Source organism: Pongo pygmaeus, chromosome 4 (genome assembly GCF_028885625.2).
Source record: "Pongo pygmaeus isolate AG05252 chromosome 4, NHGRI_mPonPyg2-v2.0_pri, whole genome shotgun sequence".
Classification (NCBI taxonomy): domain Eukaryota; kingdom Metazoa; phylum Chordata; class Mammalia; order Primates; family Hominidae; genus Pongo; species Pongo pygmaeus.
Genome location: NC_072377.2, coordinates 184,494,814 through 184,519,491, shown reverse-complemented (window position 1 = coordinate 184,519,491; position 24,678 = coordinate 184,494,814). Strand labels below are relative to the sequence as shown.

The window sequence follows — 24,678 nt, the reverse complement described above, 5'->3', positions numbered from 1 at the left end:
TTGCTGGGCCCAGCACTTGAGGGCCATGATGGAGGCTGGCTGGTGGTCACTGCAGCTGCAACTGGGACTCAACTTTGCTGTGTTTGCAGCAGACTGCTGTCACCTGCTAGGGACCATTTGCGTTTCGTTGGGCCCAGACTGGAAAATCAAATGGGCATCTATGGCCAGGCGCGGTGGTTCACTCCTGTAATTCCAGCACTTTGGGAGGCCGAGGTGGGCGGATCACCTGAGGTCAGGAGATCGAGACCAGCCTGGTCAACATGGTGAAATCTCGTCTCTACTAAAAATACAAAAATTGGCTGGGCGTGGTGGTGGGAGCCTGTAATCCCGGCTTGGGAGGGTAAGGCAGGAGAATCGCTTAAACCCAGGTGGCGGAGGTTGCAGTGAGCCGAGATCGTGCCACTCTACTCCAGCCTGGGCAACAAGAGCGAAATTCCGTCTCAAAAAAAAAAAAAAAGGCATCTATGAGGCAGACCGCCACCCTGTGTCTGACCCACTGGGAAGCAAGGCTCCTTGTCATTTCTTCTCTGGGCCTTCCCCACTGTGGCTTCCCAGGCCAGTACCCCGTGTGAGGCTTCTGTCAACTATGAAATGAGTCCTTTTTGATTAGATATCAAGGCCAAGGAAATGGCTGGGTGGAGCTGTGGACCCAGTGGTCCCACTGGGAGCTGGCCTAGGCCAAGATGATTCTTCTTTCTTCCTTCTTCCTCTCCTCCTCCTCCTCTTCTTCTTCTTCTTTTCTTCTTCTTCCTCCTTCTCCTTCCTCTTCTTTTCTTCCTCCTCCTCCTCCTCCATTTTTTTTTTTTTTTTTTTGAGATGGAGTTTCATTCTTGCTCCTGGAGTATAATGGCACAATCTCGGCTCACTGCAACCTCTGCTTCCCAGGTTCAAGCGATTCTCCTGCCTCAGCCTCCCGAGTAGCTGGGATTACAGGTGCCCACCACCACTCTCTGCTAATTTTTTGTATTTTTACTAGAGACAGGGTTTCACCATGTTGTCCAGGCTGGTCTTGATCTCCTGACCTCAGGTGATCCGCCCACCTCGGCCTCCCGAAGTGCTGGGATTACAGGTGTGAGCCACTGAGCGCAGCCCTCCTGCAGAGCATATTTGGCTGGTAGGTGTCAGGGCTATCACAGAGTACAGCTGACCCTTAAACATTGTGGAGGTTAGAGGCGCTGACCCCTGCACAGCTGAAAATCCGCTACATCTTTTGGCCCCTCCAAAACTTAACTACCAATAGCCTACTGTTGATGGAAAGCCTTAGAGAGAACATAAACAGTCCATGAACACCTGTTTTGTATGGTAAGTGTGTTATACACTGTGTTCTTATAATAAAGTAAGTTAGAGAAAAGAAAATGTTAAGAAAATCATAAATACATTTATGGTACTGTACTATATCAATACCGTGAGTTTATGTCATCCATTTACAAGATGAATCATCTGGGAGGGTGGCACCTGCAGCTGCAGACCTCAATCTATAATACATATCAAGCAACTTAAATTGTTCTTATTGTCATGAGTTTTCTTTGCTTCTTGGGGGCACTTCCAGCATCACTAATGGCACTTTGTATGGGTCCCATGGTGTTACTGAAGATTTACAGTACTGCACCAAACATGATGAAAAAAACACAAGAACTGAGAGAGATCCCTGTTTTTTTTTTTTTAAATGAAGTCTTGCTCTGTTGCCCAGGCGGGAGTGCAGTGGCACGATCTCGACTCGCTGCAACCTCTGCCTGCCAGGTTCAAGTGATTCTCTTGCCTCAGCCTCCCGAGTAGCTGGGATTACAAGTGTCCACCACCATGCCTGGCTAATTTTTATATTTTTAATAGATACAATTAAAAGGTCAGCAGGAAAAGGTTTCACCATATTGGCTAGGCTGATCTTGGTCTCCTGACCTCGGCCACCCCAAGTGCTGGGATTACAAGCATGAGCTATTGCGCCCAGCCGAGAGATCCCTTTTTACTGTGATACTGTGATCTACAGTTGACTGGAGGGACGAACTGCTCCCTTGAAGCTGATGAGGCGCTTTAAGCAGATCATCGCCACTCTCAAGCCCACTGCAGTAACTACAGCAGATGGCTGCGAGATCAGCAGAGCAGTACAGTACAGTTAATTGTATGCAGTTATAAATTTTTTGTCAATTTTAATCCCGTTAATGGTTGGCAAAGTGCAATGCCACGAAAAGCCCTGTATTTTGCATGTTTAAACTGTTTTTCATTGTCTTTGCTTGTCAGGTTTTGGAGGTGGGACCCGCTCCTGTCTTCTTTCTAGTGGTAGAAAATGGCACATATTGTTCTGGGGTGCCACTCACGCTGAATTTATGGTTTGTCCAAAGAATCTGCGAGCAGGAGGTGGTTTTGTTGTTGGGGGATCATGAGTCTGAGTGAAGCAGAGGATGCCATTTGGGAGGCACCACGCTTCCAGCCACATCCCAGAATGTTTTTGTCATTCATTTCAGTATATGTGACCCATCAGTGGTAGCCAAAAATTGCTTGTTGTCTTCATAGTATTTGTTTCCACATTTTTCCTCCCCCACTCATGTGCCAACCCTCCCATCATTTGCCCTGAAAAAAACTCGTAACTAGCTGTGGAGGCAGCTGTAGCTGCTGACCTGCTGCAGGCTGGGCTTCAGGACCTGCAGTCATTCGGCCTCGTCCTTCAGGCTGCGGCTATATTTATCCTGCACCTTTACATTTCTCTTAACTATAAATGTGCCACGTAGTGTTTGCATGTGTAAGTTTTGACCAAAAAAACTTTTTTTTATTTTCTTTTTTGAGACGGAGTCTTGCTCTGTCCCCCAGATTGGAGTGCAATGGTGCGATCTCGGCTCACTGCAACCTCCGCCTCCCAGGTTCAAGTGATTCTCCTGCCTCAGCCTCCCAAATAGCTGGGATTACAGGTGCCCACCACCACGCCCAGCTAGTTTTCATATTTTTAGTAGAGACGGGGTTTCACCAGGTTGGCCAGGCTGGTCTCAAACTCCTGACCTCAGGTGATCCACCCACCTCGGCCTCCCAAAATGCTGGGATTACAGGCGTAAGCCACTGCGCCCGGTAAAAAAACTTTTTTGGAGACAGGGTCTTGCTATGTTGCCCAGGCAGGAGTACAGTGGTGTGACCTTGGTTCACTGCAGCCTCAAACTCCTGGGCTCAAGCAATTCTCCCATCTCAGCCTCCCAAGTAGCTAGGACTACAGGCATGTGCCACCATATCCAGCTAATTGTAGAGACGAAGGTCTCACTGTTTCCCAGGCTGGTCTGAAACTCCTGGCTTCAAGTGATTCTCCCACCTCAGCCTCCCAAAGTGTTAAGATTACACGTGTGAGCCACTGCACGTAGACTAACTTCTAACTTTCTGTAATAGATTTGTGTATATTTTATGGCAGTAAATGATAAAATAGACCTAGTACCTACATATATTTTATGCATCCATGACATACCTAGCTTTTTCTTAATTTGTTCAATATATCTAAGGCAACACGGTTCAGTTGTGAGTTTTTTCAAATTGTCACAAATTTCAAAAAAAATTTCCATTATATTTGTTGAAAAAATCCACGTGTAAGTGGCCCCAGGCAGTTGAGACCTGCGTTGTTCAGGGGTCAGCTGCATTTCCTCTCTCCCACACCTGCTTCTCTGGGCATTCAGTCCCTTCTTGCAGAGCTGCCACGCTTGCCCCTGAGTTGCTATTCTCTTCCTGTGGGCCATGGCTTCCTGGGAAGCTTCAGAGAGCCGAGCTGGCAGCCTACAAGCACTGCTTCCTGGGGGCTCTGACAGGGTGCTGAGACCTAGGTCATAGCAGAGCCCCATATAGCCATGCCCTCGTCTCAGGCACACTCCTGCTCCCCCCAAGCAGCTCATCTTCTTTCTTCTCTGGCAGGCCCAGCACCCTCCTACTGACCTTCTTGGTCCAGGGGCCAGGAGGGGTGGTAAGCACAGATCCTAAGGGGAGGTGGCAGAGGCCTGGGCATGACCTTCAAACAAGAGCAAAGCACCGGCCCTTAACAGGGAGAAGTGGGCTTAGAGGTTTCAGGGTGTGGGGGAGGGTGGCGGGGCTGGGGTGTCCAGGTTTTCTAGAGTTCTAGAGTATTGATCCAGATGTCCCCATCCCAGTGTAAGGGTCCAACATTCCTAACTAGGACAATGACCTTGGTATGGCAGACTTGGCTAGGTTGAGAGTTCTACCTTCTTGGAGCTCTGATGCCTTAGTAACAACCCCGTGCCTGATCCCTTCAGCTGTGTCCACCCTCTTGCCTGGCTGCCAAGGAGGCCTCTGACGGATCTCACATTGTGCCTTGTCTAGTGACTAATCATGGTTGGCTTTTCATTACCTTTCTCCGAGGTATCACCTATAACCCCAGCAACATCTCTCTCAAGGTCACAGTCACTCCTCCACCTACACTTCCCAAAGGCCTAGGGTAATCTATTCCCTTCCCCAGTGTCCTGCCCTGGTGTCACCATGGCGAACGTTTAACAGTTCCTCTTCACAGCTGTCCCACTTGCCACGGGTGATGGGGTCATCATGGCCAGCAGCCAGCAGCGAGCCAGCTTACAGTCGGCTTCCTGGGACCACTCCCTGCACCAGCTCTCTCAAGCCAGGTGCCCCAAAGGCAGATTTCAAAGGGCATCAGCGCCACTCATAAGGGAGCAAGGGCTGCTGGATTGGGCAGGCGAGAGGTGGAACTGAGATGCAGACGCAGTAGAGGCCTCAGCCGACAGCACTGGTGCAATGGAGCCAGGATGGCTCTTTGGAGATGTCCCAAATTGAGGCAAGGGTGTTGGGGTCTCCATACTCCCATATTGACAAGTCTCCAGACATGGGCTGCCCCTGGAAGAGGGCATAACCTTGGGCAGCTCCCTTCCACTGAACGCAATTCCCAGGAAGAGTCAGCTGAGAGCTGGCAGCAGCTCTGAACAATGAGTGTCCAACAGTCAGTCCTGACAGGTATCTGGAGTGTATCACAGCCTCTGTGACTGTCCGCTCAGTCTGATCCAATCTCCCCGCTTTGGGACAGCCACAGAGAGGTCCCATACATGGTTAGCAGTGGCACACTCAGGCTTAGACTCGCCCTGTTCTCCTGCTCTAGTGTTCCTATAATGCCATAGGTTTACTAAGAAGTGGACCCAGGGGAGGTGAATCCAGGATCAATTGGATAGAGTAGGTTAAATGCAAGGAATGACAGCTGCAAAGTTTAAGGAACATGCCTGTTACTGCACAAGCAAGAATCAAAAAGAAGCCACAGATTTATCTTTTTATGTTTTAAGGGACAGGGTTGGCTGGGTGTGGTAGCTCACACCTGTAATCCTAACACTTTGGGAGGCTGAGGCAGGAGGCTCGCGTGAGCCCAGGAGTTTGAGACCAGCCTGGGCAACATACTAAGACCCTGTCTCTACAAAATTTTTTAAAAGAATTAGCTTGGCATGGTGGTACACGCCTGTAGCCCCAGCTTCTCGGGAGGCTGAGGTGGGAGGAGTGCTTGAGCCCAGGAGGTGCAGGCTGCAGTGAGCTATGATCATGCTACTGCATTCCAGCCTGAGCAATTCATAGTGAGACCATCTCAAAAAAAAAAAAAAGAAAAAAAAAAGACAGTCTTGTTATGTTGCCTAGGCTGGAGTGCAGTGGCTACTCACAGGTAAAATCACAGCCCACTGCAGCCCCAAACTCCTGGACTCAAGCAATCATCTCTCTTCAGTCTCCTGTGTAGCTGAGACTACAAGCAAATGCCACCATGCCCAGCAAGATTTAATTTTTTTCATTTTTCAGGCAGTGTCTCACTCTGTCACCCAGGCTGGAACATAGTGGTACCATCATGGCTCACTGCCACCTCAACCTCCCAGTCTCAAGCCTCCCACTTCAGCCTCCCTAGTAGCTGGGACTACAGGCGTGTGTCACCACGCTCAGCTAATTTTTTGTAGAGATGAGGTCTCACCATGTTGCCCAGGCTGGTCTCAAACTACTGGACTCAAGCGATACTCCTGCCTTGGCCTTCCAAAGTGCTGGGATTATAGGCATGAGCCACCGCACCCTGCCAAGATTTAAATTTTTTATTACTTGGGGACTAGGGCCTCCTTAGGCCTCTAGCTCTAGATAGGTCGGATGGCAGTATCTGTAGCTCTTGAAGATTCTGCATGTGGTTGGACTCTGTCTTGCGTTATATAAAATAATCTGTTATTACAAGTATAGAACCAGCCTAAAACTTTAAAATTCATGAGAAATGGTATCAGCAGTAATAAATCCAGAAGTAGTGAGCAAGTAGTTGTCTCTGCTACATAAAATGTAGTTAGATCTTAACTTAATAAGGATGCAAAATTCCAGTTTTTCGTCCTCAGTCTTGAAAAGTTCTGCTTTCCAGGCACAAAGAAAAGCAGAGGCCACTACACTGATCCCACATAGAATCTAACACGGCCGCTGCTTCTCACCACAGCCCATGCGGTCAGGGCTTGCTTAAGGTCGCCTGCAGTGTGGAAATCCTCAGAGTAAGTCCGTTCTGCAGCCCTGCCTCCAGCAGACAGCTGCTGCATTTGTTTTTGCAGCAGATGGCATCTAGTTCTTCCTAATGTACGTTACTATTCCCAGAAGACTGACAGGGTGGTGGATCCCTGAATTCTGCCCTTGTGGCGCTGATTTCTGCTCTGGGTGGGAGTCTGACGTTATCTTTCCCAACGTCCATGAAATGGTTTTCATGCACTAGCTAAACTCTGCAGCTCAGCTCTACTGTAACCGTGCGAAGAGCAAATTATCCATGAAGCGTAAGTAAAGCCAATCTGAAGAGTGGCCAGGACATTAACTGCTTGAACGCAAAAGGGGAAGAAAAGTCCAGTCAAGAACATTTGTCACCACTCACCATTTCCTGTGCTGGCCAGGGCAGTGCCTGGAACACTGAAGTTCAGCCACTAGCTTTGGACCAAGTTCGCAGGTAGCTAACATCTTGCATCTTTCCACAGCTTCAGAGCCACATTGCCAGCTCCAGGCATCAGCTGGCTGGCCTGCAGGGAGCATTACTGATAATGCCACCAACCATGGTGTGCCATCCAACTCCAGGGGCAAGCAAGAGACCCTGGAGCTTGTCCTTGACTTACCTTGGGCATCTTCTGGGGCTGGACTGGGGAGGCGGGCAAGCCTTGCCCAGGCTGGCAGAGGTTTCAGAACAGCACAGGCCTGCACTGCAGGCTCGTTGCAGCTCACAGGCACCTGGAGGATGGCAAGAGCCACCATCCTACTAAATGCAGTGGCATATTGCTTGCTTTTAAATTTGTGGGTTTGTTTTCTGTTGTTGTTGTTGTTTTGAGACAGAGTTTAGCTTTGTCGCCCAGGCTGGAATGCAGTGGCACGATCCTGGCACTGCAATCTCTGCCTCTTAGGTTCAAGCCATTCTCCTGCCTCAGTCTCCCAAGTAGCTGGGACTACCGGTGCGTGTCACCACGCCCAGCTAATTTTTGTATTTTTAGTAGAGACAGGGTTTTGCCATGTTGGCCAGGCTGGTCTCGAACTCTTGACCTCAGGTGATCTGTCTGCCCAGGCAGACAGATCCCTCCCAAAGTGCTGGGATTACAAGCGTGAGCCACTGTGCCTGGCCTGCTTTTAAATTTAACATGTGCAGGCATCTGTTAACTTGCTCCTCAGCACTCCTCCCTCTTCCTGTTAACAGCACTTTTTTTTGAGACAGGGTTTCTGCTGCCCAGGCTGCAGTGTAGTGGCATGATCTTGGCTCACTGCAGCCTCAACCTCCTGGGTTGAAGTGATCCTCCCACCTCATCCTCCTGAGTAGCTGGGACCACAGGTGTGTGCTACCATGCCTAATTTTTTTTGTGTGTGTGGCAGAGACAGGGTCTCTCTATGTTGCCCAGGCTGGTCTCAGTGATCCTCCCACCTTGGCCTCCCAAAGTGCTGTGATTAGGCCTATGTTGTGTGTCACTTTCTTAAGAGACCTACGTTGCTACCATGTCTACAGTTGTCTGTGGCCCATCCCAGCCTCTGCAGCTCCACTGCCCTCTCTCATTACTTGGCTTTAGTTTCTCCCTAACACTTACCTGACCTGTGTGAGAACTCCTTCCCATGAGACTGTGAGCTCTGCAGTGCAGGGACCTTGCCTTCCTGTACTGCCACAATTTCTGCCATATTCCCTGCCTCTAGGGCAATGCCTGGCCGCAGCAGGTGCTCCCTAAACATTTACTGAGTGAACTGTCCCTTACCGAGTCCTCCTCCATCACCCCCAAGCCTGGCTGGTGACCTGGAGAGACTCGGGGTAGTGGCAGGCTGCAGGGATGTGGAACTGCCTGGGCCTTGCCACTACTGAGGCCTGGCCGTCCGACGTCTCCTTTGATTCTGAAAGTTACTGGGAACCTTAAAAATGGGCTGTAGGGAAATAATTTATAGGATTATATTAGCCAGATTTCTTTTCTATTGGCAAGTTAAGAGCCCCAACAAAACCATTATTCCAAATGACTATGTCCAAAACCTTCATAAATATTTCAAATGGCTGCATCCTATCTCATGGAGTAGAAGCACCAGTTTGCTTAACCAATCCCCTAGGGCAGCAGTTTAGCATCTAATTTTCTGCGACTGTAAACAGCCATACTAAGAACACCACTGTGCTGTACCTTTTTCTATACCCAGAATCATTTTCGAGGATTGCCTCTCAGAATTGCAACTGCCCAGGCAGACACAGCACGAACATTTTAAGGAGTCTGATAACTTCTACAAAATTTCTTCCCACAAACAATCATACAGCAGCCAGCCTCCCATACTGCAGCCAGCACTGGGTGCTGCTCAGCGCTGTGCATCTCACAGGCAGAGCCACTCACTTCTGTTCTCGTTTGTGTTTTTGGATCACTGCACATAACGTGCATTCTTAGCCAAGAATTCACAGGGAGTCTCCAGAGTTTTCCTCCTTTACTGCACCTTCTACGGCAAGGCCACAAACACTGTTTCCTGTGTGTCACAGATGTCTTCCCCTTTTTATTAGCATAATCTAGCTTTTTGAGTCTATTGTGGCATGTTTCCTCACTGTGGTCCCCTGAAGGCCGTTCTTCTCTGCCCTTTGAGGAACTCCAGCCTCTCCCAGGCTGCTCTGCTCCCTGCTCCCAGCAAAGCAAAGCAGGGAGAGTTCTGAGGTGAGGGGCCCCATTCACCCTTTCAGTCCAGGCTCCATCATCTGGTCCCCTTTCACAGTGTGACATGCCAGAGCACATCATTCTTACAATTAAAAAAAGGGAAAACCAAGCTCTATGCTGAAAAGAAACTAAATAGGACATGGAGCAGACAGACTTCAGGGGCAAACCTAAGGGTTCTACATGAAGCACGAGAAGCACCCAGCAGCTACGACAGCACAGTCGTCCGGCCCAGCTCCCTCCATCAGCTGCATGGATGCCCATGAGTCCCAGAGACAGGCTGCCTTCTCAAGGTGATGCTAGTAAGACAGCACAGTCGTCCGGTCTAGCTCCCCTCCATCAGCTGCATGGACACCCACGAGTCCCGGGGCCAGCCTGTTTTCTCAGGGTGATGCTAGCTCTAATTTAGTATCTATCAGCAGATAACAGAAGCTCCTCTGAGGCTTCAACCAAACCAGCTCCCACTCAACAATGTGCAATAAGAAAGCAGCTAAATCTATGACTCAACGAGCATTTCTTTAAAAATAAAAATAAAAAAAACAAGAAAAGCAAGCAGCTAAATTACAAAAGAAAACCAATCCCCAAACTTCTGCCAGCAGACCCCAGGTGACGTCAAATACAAAGGTTGTTTCCATACTAGCAAAATACTTTATTTTTATAATGATAAAACAAGGAAAGTAAAGATTTCTTTTTGGTGTATACCAGAGTTAAGAGCAGTAGAAGAATATGGGGATTAATAGGACTTTTATGCACTTTTGATGACAATAAAAAGTTAACAATACCAACCGTTTGCCATAAAACTTATCATAGCTCCCCCAAAACACACATATAAAGGATCATAGTTTTAAAATCTATAAAAGTAAAAAATATACAGTTGGAAGCTCTAGCGCTTATTCCATCTTTCATATAAAATTGTAAACATTTATTTACACAAAGCAAATGTGTATAACAAAAGTCTGAGCACCCTTTTCTTCTGAGTCGTGGCTCCTGGAAGACGGGGCTGTGCACAGAAGCAAAGTCATCTCCTCCCCTGACTCCCGAAAACCAGATTCATAAATAAAGCCATGGGCAGCTCCCTGGGGGGACCCCAAGAATCACATTTTATTGCTATGACACTGCAGCAAGTGAGGAGCCCACTGTGTCGCCGGCCCCAGGACTAAGGCAGAGTGCAGGGCCAGCACGCCCTGGGGACAGGGGTGGGAGACGGGGCAGCAGCCAGATGGGGTCAGGAGAGGAACAAGGATCCACAACCAGCCTTCAGCTGATTTTTGGGAGAAAAGCCGCTGAGGTCACCCTCTTCCCCTTCAGATTGGGGAACTCGCTCAGAGGGTGGAATTTTCACCGGCTTTATGATTCCCCCCTTCTTTGAGAGCTAAACTGAGTACATGGGAAAGATAGGGAAGGTGTTTTAAGGAGAAATGGCCGACATACCACCTGGGGTGGCAAATGGCTATTAGAAAAGAAGATCTGAGGGTCCAAGTACCCCCAGTGAGAAAGGCACTGCTGGTGCAAAATAACTACCAATGTGTGTAAAACCTCTCGTCCCCTCACCGCGACTCAGGCTGGTTGCATGAGTATTTTCCTTGGCTCAATTCTCACATAGGACACTCCTGAATGATCTGTTTGGAGACTCCAGGGAAATAGAAATGGGGCTGCAATTTCTCCATAGAACACTCTGCATCTGAGCCACTTTTCAGCATTCTCTTTTCTCTCCACCATTCTGTGTAAAAGGGTCTCACCCTGTGCTTACCACTTTGCTTTTGTTATGGGGAAGTGCTCTCTCCATCTTCGTTTTCCAAAAACAGCTCACATGTCATATTCTATTTTGTGGACCCTCAGCTTAGTCAAGTCCACTTGAATCTTTAGAAAGGATGTCTTAGTGTTATAAAGCAATCTCTTTAAAAAGTGCAAGTCATCTGACATGGGAGTGGCAGAAGTTGTCAAACAAAGTGGAATTGCTTCCTCTGGGCCGGCCTGCGGCCTCCTTCCCCAAAACCTTTACGCTAGGGTTCCCTTAGGAATTCTAAGATGCTTGCATTCCCTCCAATGGAGTAAATAATTGTTTTCCATTTGGGCTGCAGAGAGGAAGGAGAGGCAGACAGAAAGGCCAACAGTAAAGGAAAGACATCTGTGCACAACTGCACAGGGACCATGCTCCCACCACAGGCAACATACACGTTCAGAGAAACTGCAGAAGGTGGGGAGACATAATACTCCAGGACACAGGACCCCCACATCTCTACCTTCCATATGTAGCCTGGGGTCCTGCTGCCAGGACATGGGAGGAAGGGGTTCCTGGGGGCCTTGGGAGGGAGGAGGAGGAGCTGCTAGGAAGACCCTAGCTGTGTCACCAGACCGGCTATCCCGTGCCTCCTGTCCCTTTTTGGCATACGCAGTCAACAGCCTGCACTTATGGAAATAATTTCCAGTGGCCTCCTTCTCCCCTGAAAGCTGACAAAGAGCAGAAACAAAAAAGGCTCTTAATCAAAAGGAAACCCTAGGTTTCCAATGCCACTTAATTGATTTAAACCATCACCTATCCTAATCTGTTTAAAAACCTTTTGTAAAAAAATTTAAAAATCTTTTCTATGCTACAAATTGCAAATAATTCTGCTATATAAAATTTCAACAAAAACTTGTCCCCAACACTGGGGTAAGTGGAGAAATCTTAGATAAAATCACCATGATGGCACAGATTTTTATAAGCCTGATATTGTGGGGTTTCACTGTTGTTACTGTTGGTTTTTTTTGGTCATTTGGGTAGAAAACCACCTTTAGAACCCTATCCTGCTGTCCCAACACCAGGTACTGATGCCAGCAGATGGGCTGGGGCCAGCCCGATGGACCTCAACTGCTGGCCTGAGGGGCGCAGCCACAGACCCTGCCCAGGGCCAGGCCTCACCTGGAGCTTGGGCTCTACCTGCCCAGCTCCCCAGGCCATGGGCTTTTGGTCCAAAGTAGTTGCTCTTTCTTTGAATCTGAGAATAAAAATATAGGATGAATGAACACTAAAAACACTACAAATCCTTCCATTACTGAGACCCTAACAGGTCGTCCAAATCATTCATCCACTCCTCTGAAGTCCTGTTCTTCAGCAGGGAGTCGATCAGATCGGTGTGTCCAGCCACACTAGAGAGCCCACTGCCACCTGGCTGCCCACTGTAGGCAAAAGGCAGCTCCTGGCCCGCGGTCCGCACAGGGTAGGCCTGGGTGCAGTGCAGCCCCGCCCGACCGCCCATCTGTGAGGCAGGGCTCTGGCTGAAGGCCCCCAGCTCAGGCCCTGCTGGGCTCAGGCCAGGCAAGCCCTGCTGAGGGGCTGTTGGGGGTGGTGCTGGGGCAGGGGCGCTGGTCCTCTGCTGTGCACTCACTGGGGGTAGCAAGGACCCCACGGCAGCTGCTGAGCTCATGGGAGCCATGGGCCTGTTGGGCATTGCCTGGGAGAATTGAGGGCTAGACATTTTCAGGTGGGCCTGCTGCTGCATGTGGAAACTGGAGGCTGCAGTGAAGGGACTCACGTTGCTGTTCCCTGGGGTCTGGCCACTGAGGTTCGGCATTCCCTGATGCTGCCAGGAGGAATTCTGGCCTCCCATGGCCGGTGACACCCTTGGGACCGGTGGCTTTGTTAAACCAGGGTTCAGGGTCCCCTTATTGTGCTGCTGGGAGAGGCCAGAGCTTCCCAGAGAGTTCTGCCCATAGGCAGCTGAGACGGAGGTGTTCTGGCCCACGCTGGTCTGCCGTGGAATGTGGGCATGTCCATTGGTGGCCTGTGGTGGGGGCTGGGCAACTATCTGGGTTATGCCAGAAGCCATGCCATAGAGGCTGCTCTGAGGCATGTTTTGGGAGCCAGGGAACTGAGCCACACCCCGGTCCTGTTGGCCTGAGTTTGTGGGGAGAGAGGAAACTGAAGCATGTCCAGGGCCCATTGGCATCAGATTCCCAGCCTGAGGGAACACTCGAGGACAGCTGGAGTTGGATGGACCCAAGGTGTTCATGCCAGGCACGGCAGCAGAGGACCCTACAAGACAGAGAAGAGTCTGGCAGTCAGGAGTCGACCACCACTGGGTCCCTCTGAGACCCGAGCCGCAGCACCAGAAGTCTCACGTTCATGGCACACTGGGAAGAGGGCCCCAGGGGCCACGGGGCAGAAAGCCTCCCACATGTGGAATGGAGGCCTGGTCTCTGAAACAATGATGGGGTTCAGAAAGGCACAGAGGAAGGGCAAAGCCCCAGGAGAGAGAAAACCAGTGACCTGCTTCATCTAACTTTCAAGCACACATCTAATTTCTGCTCTGTGGGGACCCTGTGGTGGGCACCGGGGACTCTGAGGTGGACCCAAGGCAAGATCTGCCTCTGGGAGGCAAAGTTAGCACATGGCACGATGGGGCGCGATGGGGCACACCTGGCCAGCAGGCTGCAGGGTGCAGGCCAGACGCCCTGGCATCTGGGAAGCCTTGGGGAAGGCTTGAGAGAGATGGTGATGAATCCACTAGGTTTAAAAGCACAGAAGTTTAGCAATTTAACAGTTTGGGGAAAAAGAGCATTCCAGGCAAGTGTGTGCAAAGGCAGAGTCAGAAAAAGGCATCTGTGTGGGGAACTTTCAGAGGCTGGCCGTGGCCAGGATATGAAGACAGTGGCCAGCTGGTTAGAGATAAAATGGAAGAGCTAGTTCCGGCCAGATAGGGAAGAGCTGTGGATGGCGTGTGAAGAACGGGGTTGTGGCCGGGCACGGTGGTTCACGCCTGTAATCCCAGCACTTTGGGAGACTGAGGCGGGAGAATCACGAGGTCAGGAGATCAAGACCATCCTGGCCAACACAGTGAAACCCTGTCTCTACTAAAAATACAAAATTAGCCAGGTGTGGCGGCGCACGCCCCCAGCTACTCGGGAGGCTGAGGCAGGAGAATTGCTTGAATCCAGGAGGCGGAGGCTGCAGTGAGCTGAGATCATGCCACTGCACTCCAGCCTGGGCGAAAGAGCAAGACTCTGTCTCAAACAAACAAACAAACAAAAAAAGAACAGGGTTGTAAAGCCCAAGAGTGGCTGGACTGAGAGTGTGGCTGAGACCATGCTGGGGAGAGGCTGTTCAGTCACGGAGATGAGGGAGGGCAGACCATGTGGGAATAGGGGGTGGAGGCGCAGGACTGTGTGACAACATCTCACCAGACAATATACCACCTTATGGCACACCATTTGTACTATGAAATGACAAGATGGCCAAAGGAGGGAGGAGTCGCAGGAAATTACCAGATCTTCACTGATTACCCACACTGTGGCAGGTGCTGTGCTGGAGAGACAGCAGAGGATGGAAGAGAAAGCACCCCTATGCTCAGGGAACTGCTGTCTAGGCCTCCTGGCTTAAGCAATGGACATATGGCAACACCATTAACTGAAATAGGTTTTGTGGGTAGGAGAGTCACTGTTCAGTGATTGGCCGTAACTCAGTGCTTTGTTCTTCCTCTGTACTACCAACTATATAATAAAAATTGGGGCTGGGCGCGGTGGCTCACGCCTGTAATCCCAGCACTTTGGGAGGCCAAGGCGGACAGATCACGAGGTCAGGTATGCGAAATCAGCCTGGCCAACATGGTGAAACCCCGTCTCTACTAAAAATACAAAAATGAGCCGGGTGTGGTGGCACCTGTAATCCCAGCTACTTGGGAGGCTGAGGCAGGAGAATCGCTTGAACCTAGGAGGTGGAGGTTGCAGTGAGCCGAGATCGTGCCACTGCACTGCAGCCTGGGCGACAGACTGTCTGTCTCAAAACAACAACAACAAAATTGGGTTGAGGAAAAGAGGAGAGCTGAAACAGGCTATTTCATTCCCATCAATAACCCACAAAATGTCAGATGGGTCTGAAGGCAGAAAACATGGGTCAGACCCATGCTTCTGAAATGCCTGCAGATTTCAACCCCACGTTGACCCCAGGTAGCACATACATAAAACCGCACCTGGTCTCCAGGACACACAGCTGTGGTCAGTCTCTCTGGGACCCTTTATAGCAAGGTCCCAAATAAGGAAAAACAGAGGTTTCTAAGACATTCTGAGAGGAGCTAGGAAGGCGGGCAGACCAGAGCTTCCTGTATCCATTCCCTGAAATCTCTGTGCATTTCTGGAGGGATGGCCTATGACGTTCCCTGGCACATCTCAGAGGTGACAGCTAGACTCAAGTGTGCTTCCTGCCCTTTTCTGGCCAACTGTCCACTAGTGATGCTGCCATCTGTGATACTCAAGTGAGCAGACAGGAGGAGAGAAAGAAGCCAAAGGCCACGCAAGTGCATTAAGTCCTTATCTGGAAGATGAGTCATTTTTTGACGACACATAAAAGCAGAAGCAAAGAACTTTCTTAAGAATTACAGAAGCTATTTCCTGCTGATAAGATGTCCTCCAACTAGAAATGATTTTGCTTCAGAAAACTGTACAGCCAGGGACCCAGCAAAGGTAGTTCTAGTGGTTTGCCTCTGTGCCCTCTTCTCCTGATGCCGTGGGGTAACTAGAAAACCAGGCCCCTTAGGCAAACTGAGGTGTATATGATGACAATGCATGCAGCTTGATGAAGTCAAGGCACAGAGCTGGGCAGACAGCAGGGATTCAACCAGCACCAGGCAGCGGCCTCCCCTGTCCCTGCTCCTCATGCAGACACCCCTACCTGTGAACTGTCCAACCTGCTGTGGGAAGCTGCCTTGTGTCGGGTCTTGGTACTGGGGTGGTGGGCGGGCCAGATGGCGCTGAAACTGTTGCTTCTCCTAGAAAATGCCAAGAACAACAAAACAAAACCAACATATAACAAAATCCAAAACAAATGGAGTGAGGGAGGTCAGAAAAAAGTAACTTATCCAAGTTTGTTACTCACAAATGGGCTCCTATGGAAACAGTGCTGATTTCATTTTGGGGTTTTTAAATAGTATGAAACAGATCTAGGGAGCAATGACTTTTTTAAAAGGTAGGTATATCTGTTTTTAAAAAATGGAGAGCTGGTTAGGAAAATGCAAATCACAGCTACAATGAGATCCCACTAGGATGGCCAGAATCAAAGTCCGATGGTAACAAGTGGTTGGTGAGGATGTAGAGAAATCAGCACCCTCACACACCGCTGGTGGGAACGTAAAATGAGACAGCCTGTGGGAAACAGTCTGACAGTTCCTCCAAAGGTTAAACATAAAAATTACCATGTGATCCAGCAATTCCACTCCCAGGTATCTACCCAAGAAAAATGAAAACAGATGTCTATATGAAAACTTGTACATGAATGTTCACAGCAACAATACTCATTAACAGCCCAAACAAGAAACCCAAATGTTCATGAACAGACGAATGTACAAAATGTAACATGTCCATATAATGGAATATTATCATCAAGAGGAATCAATTGCTGTTACCTAGCACATGATTGAAAATGACATAACATAAATATAAAATGTCCAGAACAGACAAATTTTTTTTTTTGAGATGGAGTCTTGCTCTGTCGTCCAGGCTGGAGTGCAGTGGCGCGATCTCTCCTCACTGCAAGCTCCCCTCCTGGGTTCATGCCATTCTCCTGCCTCAGCCTCCCGAGTAGCTGGGACTACAGGCGCCCGTCACCATGCTCAGCTAATTTTTTGTATTTTTAGTAGAGATGGGGTTTCATTGTGTTAGCCAGGATGGTCTTGATCTCCTGACCTCGTGATCCGCCCGCCTCGGCCTCCCAAAGTGCTGGGATTACAGGCGTGAGCCACCGCGCCCGGCACAGAGCAGACAATTATAGAGAAAGAAAGTAGATCAGGAGCTGGAGAGGCTGGGTGGATGGGAGAATGGCTGCTCATGGGTATGGGATTTGTTTTAGGGTAATGAAAATGTTCTAAAATGGATTGTGGTAATGGTTGCACAACTCTGTGATATACTAAAAATGACTAAATTGTTCACTTAAGTGGGTGAAGTGTATGCTGTGTGAATTACATCACAATAAAGCTGCTTTCTTTAAAGGCAGAACTGAGGCAGTGATTCTCCTCAATGAACTTCACAGTCTGGAGCCAGTTCTTATGTCTTAAAGATGTAATTTAAGGCCAGGCGTGGTGGCTCACGCCTGTAATCTCAGCACTTTGGGAGGCCGAGATGGGTGGATCATTTGAGGTGAGGAGCTCAAGACCAGCCTGGCCAACATGGTGAAACCCCATCTCTACTAAAAACACAAAAATTAGCCAGGCATGGTGGTTCTTGCCTGTAGTCCCAGCTACTCGGGAGGCTGAGGCAAGAGAATTGCATGAACCCATGAGGTGGAGGCTGCAGTGAGCCAAGATCACACCACTGCAGTCCAGCCTGGGTGACAGCAAGACTCTGTCTCCAAAAAAAAAAAAGAACTCTCACTTGTAACCCTTAGTGCCTGCACACTACACTTGGTAACCAAGCAAGTGAACTGTGTTTCCCTCAGGGATGACTTCACTTCCCTTTGCACGTTCTGGCTTATAACAGGCTCTGTAGTGGCAGCAAAGCTGACCCCATAGTGGACTGACAGACACGTGAGCTCAGTGGCTTGGAAGCTGCTGACCAGAAACATAGGAAAATGTCCCTTTCACAAACAGTTTTAGCCCCCGAGTCTGCCTTGAGTACTCTCCACTAAGTGACACGAAGCAGCTTCTGACATAGACTACCCCTGTCTGAGAAATGCCACATTCCTGGAAAGATGTTTTTAAAAGGCAAAGCACTCTAACAACAGGCATGCAAGTCTGCGCAAATCCACACGCACAAGCAGAAGGTGTGACTGCAGCAGTGACTCAAGGTGCAGGCAAAGGTGGGAAGCGGTGGTTTCCTTCCACTTTTCTTTTTACCTGTTCTGCGAGAAGGTGCTGTTGCCTCTGAAGGAACTGCTGTTGCTGTAAATGCTTTTGCTGCTGCTCCCTTTGTTTCTGTTGGTCCAAAAGCAACTGATGCTGCTTCATTACAGCGGCTTGTTGCTGGCTGCTGAGATAGGGGGAGCTGTTGTGGGAGCTGGCCACGGACACGGCAGGCGGCTGGGTCCCAACACTGGCAGCCTGGGCTTGCACAGGGACACTGGAAGGGTTCTGCTCCTGTCAACACAGATAGGGGACTGTGAAGTCTCTAAGCTCTGATCAGACCAAATAAGCTCCATCCAGTGAATTCAAGGTTCACTCTCTTGAAGCCAAGTCTCTGCTTCCCTTCTGACCTCCAATAACAACCATCCCACAGGGCTGGAGCACAGACCAAAAGTGATGACATCTGAGCATACAGGCGCCTAGCAACGAACAATCACTCCACAGGTGTTAGTTTTGCTCCCAGTGATTCACCAGTGACAAAGGTATGGTTTTACATTAAGCGTATGTAAGCTTTCATATTTGCACACGATAGTTCCAGTAAGCAATCAAGGCTTAGAAATGCTCACTTATCAGGACATCTGAGTGCAGAGGGGGCCAATAGGGGAAGAATACTTTTTGTTTTTTTTCAGACAGAGTTTTGCTCTTGTTGCCCAGGCTGGAGTGCAATGGCACGATCTCGGCTCACGGCAACCTCCGCCTCCTGAGTTCAAGCGATTCCCCTGCCTCAGCCTCCTGAGTAGCTGGGATTAGAGGCATGTGCCACCACACCTGGCTAATTTTGTATTTTTAGTAGAGATGGGGTTTCTCCATGTTGGTCAGGCTGGTCTTGAACTCCCGACCTCAGGTGCTCCACCCACCTCGGCCTCTCAAAGTGCTGGGATTACAGGCGTGAGCCACCGCGCCCGGCCTAGGGGAAGAACACTTTGAAGGGGGCTTTGGTCAATGGAGACCACTCTGTCTCATGTGCATAAACCTTGGATTTCGGGCTATCCCTGAACGACCCGAAACTGTACATCTGTGCAAGCATTTTACTGGAAGAGACTGCTCAGCTTTTGTCAAATACCTATCCTCAAAAAATACTGAGAATCAATGAGAACTTTAACAGATATTCTGTCAATATATAGACCACAAGTGAGAGTTCTGTCAAAGGCCACCACAATATTATTCCATCATTACTGACACTTAGAAGAAAAGGGGAACTTAGCAGAAGATAGGCAAAAAGCAATCATTATTTAAACCAGTTCAAATTGTTGAGCTCCTTTCTAGTTATTCATTCTAAGATTCTGTGGTATAATTTCTTCACTCTAGTCACCAGAAGCTTAAGAACTACTGAGAGTACTTCGTAAGGTGCAAAGTGCTACCCAGATGGCAAGCACCCTGTGTGCCACTGAGCCTCTCTTCAGGGGTTGCTGAACGGCGTGAGACATCTTACTGGCTGAAGTAAGTGGAATTATCAGCACTGGGAGATGCTTAAACGGCTTACAGTTTTTGGCTATTAGAAATAACCACACAATGAATATCTTGGATATAACTTTTCCTTTTATTTTGGATTATTTCTTTAGATCAACTTGTCGGGTATATAGTATGTCAATGCATATGAACATTTTACAGCATGTGAAAAATACATAATGTCAAATGACTTCCCAAAAGCAGTGAGCTCATTTACACACTCTCATCAATACAGGAGTGTGTCTATTTCCTCATGATATTACCGGCACTGGGCTTTTCAATTTGCAAAATTTTAGCATGTATTACAAATTCACGTTCACTGCAGGCTTATCTGCACTAGCGGAAAACAGGAAACAACCAGAAGGGCCATTTTCCATTTGATGCTACCAGGCTTTAGAACCATGATGAAGTAAGCACAGAGCTGAGCTGTGCTGGGAAGCAGCATGTGCCTACAATGTTATAAGCTTACCAAAAATTAGGGAATTTTGTACATGGAGATCTGAAAGGTAGTTTAAAAAAAAAAAAAAAAGCCAAGCCTCTAAGAAGCACGTTAAATGTAATGTTTATCTGTAAAACACAGTCACAAATCACTTAATTTAAATCCTACGGCATGAAAGAGACACTGGACTAAATGCAGGTGATTCCTCAAACCTTTGTGTAGTTAAAAATCAAGCCATGCTAGGGAACTTTACCCTATTTTTTATTAACAATCAACCCTGGTTTATTTTATAAATTTCCACTCCCAAGAGGAGCAAAGGATGACAGCAGCTATTCCCTCCTCCCTCTTCCCACAACTACCTTGGACCCAATTAACATCCAAAGTAGCGAGTAACCTCACTGAAGTGTCTGCAGCAGAGGAACAGAAAGCGAAGGCTCATACTTACCTGGCCAGGTGGAACCAGTGATCGGAAAGGCATATTTCCTGGCTTTGGCTTCATCAGAAACAAGGAGTTCTGCTCGTGACTCAGATGGGACAGCTGCTGGGGAAGATAAGCCATCAGGGCTGGCTTGTTCTGGCCAGACCCTGGGCTGCCTTGCCCACAGTCCGCTTTGTAATGAGAAAGGGGTTTTGTATTGCCGTAGTCCAGCACAGACCCCGGGTTATTCACGGAGTTCTGATTCAAGTTACTCGGTGGCTGGTGACTCAGCAGGTTCACATGGCTGGGCTGGAGGTAGGGGCCTCCGGGCCGAGGGGAACTCTTATTCACACTAGGCATCATGAGCAGTTTGGAGTTAGTGAAGTCTTGCTTGTAGCTGGAAGGGCTGGCAGGCTTCTCCATGGGGTAAGGGACATCTAAGGAACTGTGGGAGGGCCCCGTCTGCTGCCATGTGGACATCTGGCCCGGGGCTGGTGCCGGGGTGGCCTGCTGTGGGTTCTGGAGCATCTGCTCGCGCTTCTGCTTGGCAGCGATCTGCTGGAGCTGGTGGGCAGAGGACAGCTCTGAGGCCCCTCCTGGGCCCTGACTGGGCAATACCACACTTGCAAGGGCTCTTTGTGCGTTCTGGGCCTGGGCTGATGCCGGCATCAGGTTTGGACTGGGATTGTCCGCCCCGGGCTGACCAGAGGTGTGGAATAAGGTTTGGGAGCCCCCTAGGCTGGGGGAATCTGTACTCACAGGGGCAGAGGAAGGCCCCAGAAAGGTCTGCCCTGCAGACCCGGCCCTCACTTGTGGAGAGCCTAACTGTTCTTGCTCAAAGGCTGCTGGAGAGAATTCTGTCTTAATATTAATGTCCTGTGCCAAGGGGGTTTGTGTGGCAGAGCCAGAAGACTCTGGGTCCTTCTTCTCCTCAAAGTCCTCATTAAACAGGTCCTTCATGTCTTCATCGGGCACCGACCTGTTCAGCTCCTCGATGAGCTCCTTCCACTCCTGCTCGTTAAGGTTGAGGTCTGGCATGAGGTTGCTTTGCGATATGGAGCCGACAGTCCCACTGATCATGCAAGGCAGGTCTTCGACAGGCTCCTGCTTCAGTTCTTTATTCAGGCTCAGAGGAAATGACTCACTGGGGTTACTGCCTCCATTCAAGTGGAGGCTGGAGTCAGCCAGACGCTTTTTGTTGAGAGAGTCTAGCCCCAGAGAGTGCTTCCCACTGGACTGCAGGGCGTCGGCTCCAGAAGGCTTGTCAGACTGACTGAGGGGGGAGGCTGGAGGCAGTCCATTGGAAGAGATGGCAACTCCCAGAGGGGCCTCCCGGCGAGTCTTCTTATGCCCAGGAAAGAGGTCCCCATAGCCATTCTGTTGATCGCCATTCTGAGGGGAAGTGGCGCTGTCAAGATTCCTCTTAACTGTATCATGAAGATGCTGAAAAACATTGAAAAGAATGACTTAAGATACATATGAATTTGCTCTGCTATGACAGTAACAAGCCAAGGGCTGATGTCTCTGCAATGCTCGCCAGTGGATTCTGCTTGCGTAGTTTACACTCCCATTTCTGGGGACACACCTCCATTTTCCCTGACGGTCCTGTACCTAACCAGTCAGAACTGATGTCTAGCTAAAGTGCTTCTGCAGTCCTCTTTCTGCAGGAGACAGGCATGAGGCTGCCCACAGCCATCTCGTCTGGAGGTATGCCCAAGAATGGAGCCAACGAAAAAAGGCCAGAGAGTACACACATATACATATATATATGTTTTGAGATGGAGCCTTGCTCTGCCACCAGGCTGGGTGGAGTGCGGTGGCACAATCTCAGCTCACTGCAACCTCTGTCTCCTGGGTTCAATCAATTCTCATGCCTCAACCTCCCAAGTAGCTGGGATTACAGATGTGCACCACCATGCCTGGCTAACTTCTGGTATTTTTTGGTATGGACAGGGTTTCACCATGTTGGCCAGGCTGTTCACAAACTCCTGGCCTCAAGTGATTCACCCACCTCAGCCTCCCAAAGTGCTGGGATTACAGGCATGAGCTACTGTGCCCAGCCCCTCACTTTTTTTTTTTTTTGAGACAGAGTTTCACTCGTTGCCCAGGCTGGAGTGCAATGGCGTGATCTTGGCTCACAGCAACCTCCGCCTCCTGGGTTCAAGCCATTCTCCTGCCTCAGCCTCCGGAGTAGCTGGGATTACAGGCATGAGCCACCATGCCCGGCTAATTTTGTATTTTTAGTAGAGACGGGGTTTCTCCATGTTGGTCAGACTGGTCTTGAACTCCGGACCTCAGGTGATCTGCCCACCTCAGTCTCCCAAAGTGCTGGGATTACAGGTGTGAGCCACCGCGCCCGGCCTGCCCCTCACTACTTTTTATTGGGATGATTTGCTTGAACACAATCATGTCTGGTGTGACACTGTGACTCTGCTTCCCATTTCCTCCTCGATGGATTCATGCCACTAAAGTTATTAAGATTCTGCCTTGTGCCAGAGACAAGTGCTGTGGGGAACATAAAGACAAACAAAACAGCTCCTCCTCCCGTGGGCTTTCAGGACATGGGACATACACAGACATGGCTACAGACTGAGAGCAGCACACAGTAAGTACCCTGGGAGTTCAGGGGCAGCGATTTCAAGATAAGAACATGTCAGAAGGGATAAGAAGGGGACAGAAGATGGAATCTTTCTACTACTTCCTCAGCTGCATGTGCTGCAGTCAGGACTCAACTCCACTGCCCAGAGGTGCCTATGCTCAGCTTCTGAACACATGCTGCTCCTTTCCTGTGTTTACTTTATTACGTTTTTGTCCTTTATCCCCCACCCTCAGTACCATCCCCTCTTCCCATAAACCCTAAGCATCTATAGCATGTTATCAGAAAATGTTCCAAGTAACAGCCTTCATTATTATCTTTAGACAGGATTCAGAGGAGTCAGGGAGCCCCCTGTGCTAGCTTCTCCGGCTGCAGAGAAAGGCCACCTGACTCTCCACACCAACCCCAGGAGCCCAGGTGAAGTGCCCTGGCCTGGGTGTCCCGCCTGGGGCAACTCCATGGGCATCAGTTCTCAACAGCAGACTACCCACTGGACACCAGGGAGGACCATTTTCTCAACCTCTAATCTCCAACTCTAATGTTCCTGTTCTTCTTTTCCCCACATCAAGATTTGCTTATTTCTTAACTGTTAAAGCTGACTACACAGTGCTCTATAAATCCTAGCCAAGTCAGTATTTTTAAAAACCCATATATGGGTAACTAAGTCGGTCTGAAAAGAAAAAAAAATCACTGGAATGCCTGAGAAATGGAGCTGCAGGGCAGAGGTAAGCAACAATCCTAGGATTCACACCACCACCCCACAGCTGCAGGACGTTTGCTTTACTTTCATGCAGGTTCTTCTGCTTTCTCCTGCCACCTAGGGGTGGAAGGGAACCATGCACATAAAATAGACCCTTTATAAAAGCCATTATTTGAAAAGTTTTCCCTGTGGAAAGTAAATTCATACCCATTTAAATGGCCAGAGGAAATAAAAATTAGTTGCTAACATTTCCTTGATTTTCATCTTTTCTACCATTTTCTTTTGTTCCACAGTGCCAGGTCTGGGCTATCTGTAAACCTGGGAGCTCAGTTTTCCATTTACCTAGGAGGAAAAGGAAAGATGGAAATCTAAAGGGTCAAGGCACTTGATGAGTCAGCTGGTTGTCTCAGATTAGAAACAGAATCTTTCTTTGCCCTAACAAGTACAAAAGCTACCACTCCCTCATTCAATATCCACATGCAAACAGCTGCAGACAAGTTCCAATGTAAGAACTCAATTTTGTAATACCTATTGCTTTTAACCAAAGGAAACAGTAGGGCATTTTGTCAACTACTCACAAAATTTAACTGGAATAATGTAGGCGGGGATAGGAGTGTGTAATGTGGTGGCCCCGGCAGATTTTTAAGCCCTGAGCATTTGCAGGAGTGTCTGATATGCAGGGCAAGGATGAGTGAGCCTTGGAGCCTGAACTCCAAGAATCACAATAGAGATGGGAAAACAGCCTGAACAGATTAAAAGTTATGTAAGAACAAACACAGAAGGTGCTATAAAGCAATACTAGACTGGCTGCCAAATATAAATACAGGAGCCTGCTCCAGCGCATCCGGTACTTCTGGGTGCTCAGCTCAAAGGTTCCTGTTGTAACTACTGAAGAGTTTCTGCAGTGTACAGGGTTCCAGGAGGACCCAGTCCTGGGAGATAATATGATCAGAATCTCGTGGTCGGCTGGAGAACCACGTGTGCTCAGCCTTCCACCAAGACACCCTGCTGACCTAACTCCCATCCTAGCCTGTGCCAGCTCCCTCCCTGGGAGGCCACACTCTCCAGGTGCCACCTGCCATCCTCTGCTCTGGGAGAGGAGCTCCAGGATACCACCACTGCTTTGAATCAAGCTGGAGCTGGCCACACCTTTTGGACCCCT

General features: G+C 49.1%; 1 protein-coding gene and 1 pseudogene across 3 annotated transcripts in view; both read right to left on the bottom strand.

Moving 5' to 3' along the window:
- Nucleotides 1-1,062: 1,062 nt before the first annotated feature.
- LOC129036278 (NADH dehydrogenase [ubiquinone] 1 alpha subcomplex subunit 12-like) lies at nucleotides 1,063-8,204 on the bottom strand (annotated as a pseudogene).
- Nucleotides 8,205-9,732: 1,528 nt separating this feature from the next.
- The window catches only part of MAML1 (mastermind like transcriptional coactivator 1), a 52,047-nt gene continuing 37,101 nt past the window's right edge, over nucleotides 9,733-24,678 (bottom strand). For all 3 annotated transcript variants that reach the window (XM_054489394.2, XM_063665393.1, XM_063665394.1), the window contains exons 2-5: nucleotides 20,248-21,663; nucleotides 17,909-18,148; nucleotides 15,754-15,850; nucleotides 9,733-13,122 (exon numbers count right to left, since the gene is read on the bottom strand). In XM_054489394.2, coding sequence (XP_054345369.1) covers nucleotides 12,140-13,122; nucleotides 15,754-15,850; nucleotides 17,909-18,148; nucleotides 20,248-21,663 — 2,736 coding nt within the window. In that variant the 3' untranslated portion in view covers nucleotides 9,733-12,139. The remainder of the gene's footprint in view (nucleotides 13,123-15,753; nucleotides 15,851-17,908; nucleotides 18,149-20,247; nucleotides 21,664-24,678) is intronic.